At 39.5% G+C, this 10974-nt stretch overlaps 1 protein-coding gene across 1 annotated transcript; it reads left to right on the top strand.

Moving 5' to 3' along the window:
* The first annotated feature begins 170 nt into the window (after nucleotides 1-170).
* On the top strand, nucleotides 171-9350 carry npl (N-acetylneuraminate pyruvate lyase (dihydrodipicolinate synthase)). Its single transcript, XM_079349548.1, has 12 exons — nucleotides 171-322; nucleotides 605-682; nucleotides 2012-2085; nucleotides 2957-3044; nucleotides 3161-3218; nucleotides 5987-6062; nucleotides 6240-6332; nucleotides 6445-6590; nucleotides 6707-6753; nucleotides 6824-6908; nucleotides 7000-7039; nucleotides 8437-9350. Exons 2-12 carry the CDS (start codon nucleotides 618-620, stop codon nucleotides 8601-8603), a joined length of 939 nt encoding a protein of 312 aa, XP_079205674.1. The 5' UTR covers nucleotides 171-322; nucleotides 605-617; the 3' UTR covers nucleotides 8604-9350.
* Nucleotides 9351-10974: the final 1624 nt, after the last annotated feature.

Here is a 10974-nt window from a genome sequence, read left to right as displayed (position 1 = left end):
AAGGCACATCTTAACCTCTCAATGTGTTATCAGAACCACACTACCTACAGTCGATACGTGAGCATTTATCTGATTTGTTTTGTTCATCACAAATTTAATTTTAAGCCTGTATTTTTTACAAGCGGTGTATTTAAAAAAAAAAAAAAAGTGAACTACATGTCCCAGGGAGCTTTGCAGCATCACTTGACGCTTAGGTTTCATGTGACACTCCATTATTAAACCCCTAACTGGTGTCTGAGACAAGAAGTTTGCCTTTACTTTCTTAGAGAGAGGATAATTGTTGTCTGTAGAGAGAAACATTAACATCACAGATCCGTAACCGGTAGGTTTGAATTGTAATAATTACTAAACACTTAAATGTTTATTCCCTCTAATAGTCCCACAGGGATCGATGATTGTCTTTATTATTATATTGTTGTTTTTATTATTACGGTATTATTATTGTTTATTAAATAGCCTTTCATGTCGGAGCATCTAGCAACATTTCAGATATTAAATAACTCTTTACGAAATCTTTGTTTGACGCTTTCCATCTAATTTCCAGCCTGTGGTGTTTACTGCCTCTCTCCGTTATTTCATCTGAGATGCCCACGTTATCTTTCAGATTGCAGGATATCATGGCTGCTTCTAAAAAGCTGACAGGACTGTTTGCAGCCACCTTTACTCCTCTAACTACACAGGGGTAAGCATTTCTTCAAAGACACTTCCCCATGTTTCCCCTCCATGATTGCATCACTTAGTTATGTGTCTGCTGTGTAAGTGGGAACATTATGTTTACCTGTACAAAGTTTAAAAGTGAAGCAAGTGTGCAGCATATTTGAAAACAGAATTGCCACGGAAATGAGTCCTAAACCCCGGAAGGGAGTTAGCATTTTAGCTCCATGGGGTCTGAAATTGAGATTTTGAATGGAGTCTGTGGTTAACACAGGTTTAGGAAATGTTGACGTTTTGTTAGACGGCATAACATGTGTTCGGTAATAGTACACTTGTAATTTTGAAGGTTTTATACGTCCTTAAAACAGCTGTTGCTAATAAGTGGCTAAATGAGACTACAGTGGTTTCGGGAACATTAAACGTCATCAATCTCTTTACATTATCTGAACCATAGACATGATATACGTCTAGTATATTGTGTCGATGATCTGAACGACCTTTTTTCAGACCAGAATCATTGTGAAATTAGGCTATTGGAAATTGAATAGCCTAATTCTCTTCTAAAAGACTACTTTTTCATTGACTAAAATTCTAATAGAGGAACTCCTCAAACAAAGATTAGTGACTCAGAATCAGCTTTATTGGCCAGGTATGTCAACACACAAGGAATGTAATTTTGTAGACTGTGCTCTCTCTGTATGGATGTAAACATTAAATATTGATGATAAACTAAAAATATAATTAATTAAATACTAATATGTACCAGACTAAATAAAATAATAGTGCAGTGGTGGGTAGTGCAAAATGATGATGAAGTGAACATGAAGTATTTAATAGTGTGTAGATGATCTGTGTGTGTGTGTATATATACACACACACACACACACACACACACACACACACACTTTATTACAGGCTCTAAGCCCAATAGGCAGACATACAACATTTTAAAACAGTTACATAAAGAAATAAACAAAATATACATTTACAGTGACAAAAAAGTGGCACAAAAGTCAGATATGTTGCCATCAAAAGAAGTAAGGAAATAAAATAGGGGAAAAGGTTAAAAGAAGCGAATTTATTGCAGGAACATGACTTTTTATTTAAAAAAAAGAGCTTCTTAATTTGGAATAAGAGCTTTTACTTAAGGACCTGCAGCTACAAATCAGGACCTGGCAAAAAGTGCATTCATTAGATCGAGAGCCAATTGTTTTGAAGAAGGTGAAACGTGTGTTTGCCACAGAGACCCCATGGCGATTTTTGCGGGTTGACCTACAAAAATAACGACATAACTATGACATCATTACTTTTCTTCTGTAAAACGTTGCTTGCATGTTTTCAAATTTTCCTGAAACAGTGAACTCAACCTATCAGAAATCGGACCTTATATTGACTACTTGACACAAAAGCAAGGTGTACATAACATATTTGGTAAGTTTACATGTGACTTCTTTTTTTTTTTTTTTTTTGACATTTTCTGTGTTCCCATCTGAACCAACTGTTGCCTAGGTTACATGTTTCTCTGTGAACAATGGTGAACATCATTGCAAACAATTGTAAACTGTTATAACCAATCTCTGAAGAGCTTCATTACAGTCTAAACTATAGGATCCACTCATACAAACACTGATTCATCATGCAACTCAAATTGCCTCTCATAAAACTTTATATGCAAACTTTCTGCCTAAAAGAAATACATTCTTCTCTCTAAATCCTTTTTTTGTTTCACCAACTTCAAACTCAGAAAAAGTTTAGATGAAACAAAGCGTATAAAGGCTTATTTTTTCTGTCCATTCATCAAAGCTAATCAGCGTTTTTCATAGTGTCAAAAGTGATGACTGCGTCATTTACACTTCTCTCCCAATCAATGAATCATTTAAGTTTGTGCTGAGCTACATTCTTGTCTCTATTGACGATCTTAGTGTGCTTGTGCAACAAGAGAAAGTTTGTCTCAGTTCTGCTTCTTCAAGTGTTTTATGTCTTTTCTCATCACATGAAAATAGTTTGCATTACACCTTGTTACCTAAAATATGGTGTTGTATTGGCTCATATTGCCCCCGCAACACATGGCTGAGGATCTGAAGGTACCAGATATACATACGATTTTAACATCATGCTGAGTTATGGCTTTCACTTTGTTTTGTCTCTTTTTGATGTTGTATGTTAGACTGCCCTGAAGTGCTTTCTTTTTTTCTTTTCTTTTCTTGCCTTCAGATATGCTTTGATTATTTCTTAAACTATTTTAAAAAATGAGGAAATGATTAAATTACTGTTAATAAGAACAGACTTCCCTTGCATTCAGTCAATGGCACCACCGGGGAGAGCATGTCCCTCAGTGTTGCAGAGAGGAAGACACTGGCAGAGGAGTGGTGTAGTAAAGCAAAGGGCAAGTGAGTCATGACACTTTCATTTTGCCTGATTATTTCTAAATATTTATCATTTATTTTTCTAATGCTGGGGGAATGATGACAACTCGTCACATGTATTTGCGTTCCTGTCTCTGCAGAATGGAACATGTGATTGTGAATGTCGGCTGCCTGAGTCTTAAAGATTGTCAAGAACTGGTGAGTAGCTGCTTTCATGTCATAAACAGTCATTTGAACGTTCACCATGAAAATCGGTGCCTTTCTTGGGTTTAAGTCAAAGCTTGTGGCTGTTTGCCTTTTTCAGAGGCGAGGCATCTGTTGAAATCTGCTTTTTGGGCTGTGTGTAACAGGCTGCAAGTAGCTTACTTTGCATTTTAAACAAATACTTCTCCTTTTGTTAATCATTTAATCTGTGAGTTAGGACACATCTCTTTTTTGAGTGACTTAAGAATTGAGTTTAGGAGATTCAAGTGTTGTCTCTCTCACTCCTCTGTAATGATACACTGGAATATAAAAGCTGTTTGATTAAAACATTTCAATCAACCTTGTGAATTCATCTGAACATGTTTATTTTTGTCAAATTCTTTTTCAATTGCCCCTTGGGGACAAACATTTTTAGTTCTAGGATCTTTCTAGAGTTCAGAGATCATTCTTGTAGGTATGTATATGTTTTAAATTGGAATTTCACATTCAGTTGTCTATTCCTAAAATAACAGCGCTTCAGCAGCTAATTAACGGCAGAGAGTGAGATTTAAAGATGGCTTGCAGCCCATGTGCGGAGGCTATAGTATTCAAGTGTTCAGCGTGGGTTTGATTCAAATATGTCATAAAGTTTGTTTTTTTTCTCTTAAGAATACACACTGCTCAAAAAAATAAAGGTAACACTTAAACAGCATGATGTTATTCCAAGTCAATCACCCTTCTGTGGAATCAAACTGATTGACAATCAATTTCACATGCTGTTGTGCAAATGGAATAGACGAGAGTTGAAAATTATTGGCAATTAGCAAGACACCCCCAATAAAGGAGTGGTTCTGCAGGTGGTGACCCCAGACCACTTCTCAGTTCTGATGGCACTTCAATGACAACTGTGGCAGGAAGGTTTGCGGTGTCTGTCAGCATAGTGTCCAGAGCATGGAGGCGCTACCAGGAGACAGGCCAGTACATCAGGAGACATGGAGGAGGCCGTAGGAGGGCAACGACCCAACAGCAGGACCACTACCTCCGCCTTTGTGCGAGGAGGAACAGGAGGAGCACTGCCAGAGCCCTGCGAAATGACCTCCAGCAGGCCACAAATGTGCATGTGTCTGCTCAAACGGTCAGAAACAGACTCCATGAGGGTGGTTTGAGGGCCCGATGTCCACAGGTGGAGGTTGTGCTTACAGCCCAACACCGTGCAAGACGTTTGGCATTTGCCAGAGAAAACCAAGATTGGCAAATTTGCCACTGGCACCCTGTGTTCTTCACAGATGAATGCAGGTTCATTGAGCACGTGACAGAGTCTGGAGACGCCGTGGAGAACGTTCTGCTGCCTGCAGCATCCTCCAGAATGACCGGTTTGGCGGTGGGTCATGTGCTCGCTAGAGGTAGCCATTAGCTACCGAGATGAGATCCTTAGACCCATTGTGAGACCATATGCTGGTGTGGTTGGCCCTGGGTTCCTTCTAATGCAAGACAATGCTAGACCTCATGTGGCTGGAGTGTGTCAGCAGTTCCTGCAAGGTGAAGGCATTGATGCCATGGACTGGCCCGCCCATTCTCCAGACCTGAATCCAATTGAGCACATCTGGGACATTATGTGTCGCTCCATCCACCAACGCCACAATAAACTCAAGTGCAAAGTGTTTTCTTTCTTCTCCAAAATCGACTCATTCCAGTTTAAGAGTTCACTTCTTTTACTGACGTACAGACTGTCCAGGAGTTGGCGGATGCTTTAGTTCAGGTCTGGGAGGAGATCTCTCAGGAGAACATCTACCACCTCATCAGGAGCATGCCAAGGTGTTGTAGGGAGATCGTATAGGCATGTGGAAGCCAGTCACACTACTGAGCCTCATTTTGACTTGTTTTAAGGACATTACATCAAAGTTGGATCTGCCTGTCGTGTGTTTTTCCACTTTCATTTTGAATGTTAATCAGATCTAGACCGATCCATTGGTTAATAAATTTGATTTACATTGATCATTTTTGTGGGGTTTTGTTGTCAGCACATTCAATTATGTAAAGAACAAAGTATTTGATAGAATACTTCACTCGTTCAAATCTAGGATGTGTTATTTTAGTGTTGTAGTGGCAATCGGGAACTAAAAAATTTGCCACTGAAGGAAATTTAAACCATTTCCAACTCATAAAGAAATGATAGAGGTTTGTCCGGTTTTGATTATTTATTTGAAAACGTAATAAAATGTGTGGCTTTCCTCCTGATTCCCACCACCATTCATCTGTGCTTCCCTTTTCTTCCCTACCTGTGACTTTAATCATCCCCTATGCCCAGGTGCGCAATCGACCCGGCAGCAGACGCAATGCCCATGCGCATTCACCTGCCCAAACACACCCCTAACAAATTGGCGACAACAAGTGTTCCCTTTATTTTTTTTGAGCAGTGTATTTCCTGACATTTGTATCCTTTCTTTGTATCTTGATTCATACATTTCCTGAAATATATGCAGAATGTAGTCACATGCTACATCTTTTTTTAAAGGATTAGTGAGACACACAGTATGTCCAATATACTTCACGAGCAGGCAACCAGGCCTAACAGATATTGATAATTTGTTACTTTGGAGATACTTAGTTTTGGATGCTGGTTGAGGTCAAATCTTCATGACTGGAGGCTAAAGTCCTCATTGCAGTTGTCACAGGTTTGACTCACAATTCTGATTAAGTGCTTGCCATTTAAAAAAAAAAAAAAAAAAAAAGACGTACTTGGTTTTAATTGTCCTTCTCCCAATGTTCATTTCTCTATTCAGGCTCGTCATGCAGCAGAAATTAAGGCTGACGCAATTGCAGCAGGGCCCCCCTTCTTCTTCAAGCCCAGCAATGCAGGCATGTGATGGTTTAAGTGAGATGCATGCAAGAGATTTTTTGTGAAATGTTAATGCACATGCACATACACATGCCAAAATTGTAACCGTCAAGCTTGATCATGAAGTGAAACAGTCATGTCAAACATATATTCTTAAACCAAATACATTTCTCTCTCTCTCTCTCATCCTGCCTCAGACATGTTGAGGAAGTTCCTCCAGGAAGTGGCTTCAGCTGCCCCAACTCTCCCCTTCTATTATTATCACCTTCCAAGTCTCACTGATGTAAATGGTAAGTGTCATTTAAGATATGATGATTGATGAACAGCGAGTTTATTGATGTAAAAAATAACAGACCATATTATCCTGTCTGAGATGTTGTTGGGTTTTGTTTTTTTTGACAGTGCCTGTGAGAGATCTGTTGGAAGATATTCAGAACCTCATCCCCTCCTTCAGAGGTGTGAAGTTCACTGGGACTGACCTGATGGACTTCGGCTTGTGTGTTAGCTACAGTCAGCCTACCTGGACAATTTTTTACGGCGTGGATGAGGTCAGTGTTTTCTTTCTCTCGATCTGCTTTGGTCCATTGAATTTGTGCTTATTTGCAAAATGGTGTTTTGTGACCCCACCACAAAACCTCTAACAGCTCTCTGTCTTTTATCACAGCAACTGCTATCAGCCCTGGTGATGGGAGCTCAGGGAATGGTTGGCAGGTCAGTGTGTGGTCCTTTGTCTCTTTCCATTCTCTGTCCTCAACAGTTAATTTCCTATTTTTTATTTCAGTACCTACAACTACCTAGGAGGTCACATCAACAAGCTTGTATCTGCATATGAGAAAGGTGATCTTGTAGAGGCCAGGATGATACAGGTGCTTTTTTAATATATACTTTCTTTTTCCAAGCTTTGATGTTTTCTGACAATTTTGTCGACTGACACGTTTGTCTGATTTCCATGAGCAGTTCAAGCTGCAGGGCCTTCTGAAATATGCCAGTACATTTGGTGAGTAAATGCTGTGTTGTGACAAATTCTACCCAACTATGTAGATTTATCTATTATACCAGTCTTTCTCTATCATTGATACTTTTCACACAGTGGCTGTATTTCTCTCACATGCTCTAATGCAGATAAAATACATAATAATAATTTATACTTTTGATTTACACTCTGTTCAATGAACATGAACACGCACACATCAGCCAAAATACACAGACATGTACAAACAGGATCCTAAGTGCATAAATGGAGAGGTCTCAGAGCGAGGCGGCTGCCCACAGGTAGCGCTCCAGAGCAGTTTTGGGGTTCAGTGCCTTGCTCAAGGGCAGTGCTAAGGAAGTGGACTAGCATCTCTCCAGCTACTACACCAACTTCAGGACTTGATCCATGCCAGGACTTGAACCAGCGACTCTCCAGTTTTCTAACCTAAGTCCTTACGGACTGAACTACTGCTGAATACTACTTATACAGCTTCTACATTTTATAAATGAATGATATCTGACAATAGTATTGTTTTTTTAAATAGTTTTAATTCTGAAGAAACACTGAGCTATATTTCGAACCACAAAAATATTTTTAAGAACCCACAAGGTCCAGTTGGACAACTGTGAATATTAATGGTAGCTGATTGCCAATCATCAGCCAACAGCATGGTGGCATTTTAACACTTCTTGGCATAACCATTACAAATGCATGTATTGAATGCCTTTCCTATTGCATATTTTTTTTAACTTGAAATATGATCAGATGTGCATCCAACAATTCTCCTTTGCTTAACGTTTGCTTGACCATTAATAAGCAGTGTAGTTAATAATTATCATCATTCCTTTGAGACGTATAACGTGGATCACAGCTGTTTGGCATTAATGGCATGATAAAATGGTAATAATAATAAAATAACTGTAAAGGAAGTCCAGCTCCCACTCTGAGTGGTGTGTCATGGGGCTACATTTCAAAAGTAACAAACATTTTGAATTACCCATTTGCTACTGCTCAGGTAACAGTGTTGGTAAGGATTTTACTTCTTCCTTGCTAACCGTTACAAAGGAATTTCCACCTTTCTTGTCTTGTTGTACAGCCCATTCCAAAAGTAACATTGACATTCATCCACTTTCTAGCCAACACTTAAATTACATGGTCAAGGCAGAATGCTAAATCTCCCTTAGCTAAGAATTAACCAGCCAACTCTATTTATCAATTGACACACAGTGTAAAGATTGTGTATTATTCTCTACGTTTGTAAGACTTGAGCTACAGTAGTAGTATATATGCTTATGTTTGGTAAGATTCATAAGCTGTCTAAATCAACCTGTTACACCTAGCTGGTATAGCCTTCCACTCCAGGGTAGGATGTCGGGCGGGAAATGGCCGCTTTGTGAATATGGTGAATTTGTCATTGGCAGGTTTTGATCTGGGAGTGAACAAGCAGCTGATGATCCAGCTGTCAGGCTTGTCTCTGGGTCCTCCTCGTCTACCTGTGAAGCAGTGTCCTCCTGCACATGCTCTGTCCATTGCACAGAAATTTCATAGTATTTTTCTTGAGCAAGATCAATCACTCAATCTGGTCTGAACACTTTGTGCAAAGTCACTTTTTTTTTGGCAATTTTATACTTTAAACCTGAGATAATCTGGGATTGTGTCTTCCTCGTACTGGGGACACACCAGATAAGAACATTTTAACGAGTTAACCGTTTAATCAAAACTTCCGTTTCTGATGTGGGCAAATTACACATTGTCATGAAGGAGACAAAAAGGCATTATTATTTTTTACTAACACTACTAAATATCCTTTCCTGATTTTAAGTTTTCCAAACCCTGTTCGGTTAGTCATAGACAATATTCATAGAAACGATCAATGATCGCATCGAACTACTTGAAAAAAGGAGTAACATCTCTTACTTCCTTGTTTATTTTATTGTTCTTGTTTGTTAAAGGTCAACTGTGCCAATTGGTAAATACAAGGCTGTCATGGGAAAGGTTGGACCTTAAACTGATTTAATCAGTGAGGATAACACAAACAGAGACAGAGGAGGCATTAATCACTTTTTGATGAGCAAAAGTTACTGACACTCCAAAAAAAGGTGTTTCAATAATACACCCAAATAGTTACAAGAGAGCACAGAACACTTTCAAACAGGATGAGGACTTCAAGTGAAAATGCATACAACTATATAAAATGTATACTTTCTAAATGTCATCCATAAAGGGAAATATGTATTAACATCTCTGAATTGTATTTCTATATTCTCTGATTTTTAAATAAGCTCAGTCTCTTCTTCTCACAAATAAATATGCTGATCTATTTGTTTGTTCAAAATGATTTGTGTTTGTGTCTTTTGTTAGTTTATAATCGTATCATATTATGATACAATTCAATTGTATAGTATAGTACTCATGTACCATATCAATACATATTGTATCATGTTTCAAACCGTTTTACATTAAGTCTGTCTTTTCAATACCGCATCTTAAAGTGTGCAGTATGTGAATTATGTGATTTTATTTCTTCAAACAATTAAAAATAGATGAAAATGAAAGAACAAATGGGGGAAAAAACAGAAATCTCTATCAAATAAAAAAGCCAATTTCAATATAATATACATTTGACTCATAGGATAGGAAGAAGCCTAGCCTTGTTAAGTCCTACACCCATACCCCATGTCCATACCAAAAACATCTAACCATGCTAAAGATGGCTGGTTCTATTATATACTCAACAAAAATATAAACGCAACACTTTTGTTTTTGCTCCCATTTGTCATGAGATGGACTCAAAGATCTAAAATTCATTCCAGATACACAATATTACCATTTCTCTCAAACATTGTTCATAAATCTGTCTAAATGTGTGATAGTGAGCACTTTTGCTTTGCTGAGACAATCCATCCCACCTCACAGGTGTGCCACATCAAGATGCTCATCAGACACCATGATTAGTGCATAGGTGTACCTTATACTGCCCACAATAAAAGGCCACTCTGAAATGTGCAGTTTTGTCTCACAGCAAAATGCCACAGATGGCGCAAGCATTGAGGGAGCGTGCAATTGGCATGCTGACAGCAGGAATGTCAACCAGATCTGTTGCTCGGGCATTGAATGTTCATTTCTCCACCATAAGCCGTCTCCAAAGGCGTTTCAGAGAATATGGCAGTACATCCAACCGGCCTCACAACCGCAGACCACGTGTAACCACACCAGCCCAGGACCTCCACATCCAGCAGGTTCACCTCCAAGATCGTCTGAGACCAGCTACTCAGACAGCTGCTGAAACAATTGGTTTGCATAACCAAAGAATTTCTGCACAAACTGTCAGAAACCGTCTCAGGGAAGCTCAACTGCATGCTCGTCGTCCTCATCGGGGTCTTAACCTGACTCCAGATCGTCGCCGTAACAGACTTGAGTGGGCAAATGCTCACATTCGATGGCGTCTGGCACGTTGGAGAGGTGTTCTCTTCACGGATGAATCTCGGTTTACATTGTTCAGGGCAGATGGCAGACAGCGTGTGTGGCGTCGTGTGGGTGAGCGCTTTGCTGATGTCAATGTTGTGGATCGAGTGGCCCATGGTGGTGGTGGGGTTATGGTATGGGCAGGCATCTGTTATGGACGAAGAACACAGGTGCATTTTATTGATGGCATTTTGAATGCACAGAGATACCGTGATGAGATCCTGAGGCCCATTGTTGTGCCATACATCCATGAACATCACCTCATGTTTCAGCAAGATAATGCACGGCCCCATGTTGCAAGGATCTGTACACAATTCTTGGAAGCTGAAAATGTCCCAGTTCTTGCATGGCCAGCATACTCACCGGACATGTCACCCATTGAGCATGTTTGGGATGTGCTTGACCGGCGTATACGACAGCGCGTACCAGTTCCCACTAATATCCAGCAACTTCGCACAGCCATTGAAGAGGAGTGGACCAACATTCCACAGGCC

The sequence above is a fragment of the Symphodus melops genome (assembly GCF_947650265.1).
Source record: "Symphodus melops genome assembly, chromosome: 8".
Lineage (NCBI taxonomy): Eukaryota > Metazoa > Chordata > Actinopteri > Labriformes > Labridae > Symphodus > Symphodus melops.
This window is presented reverse-complemented; position numbering and strand designations above follow the sequence as displayed.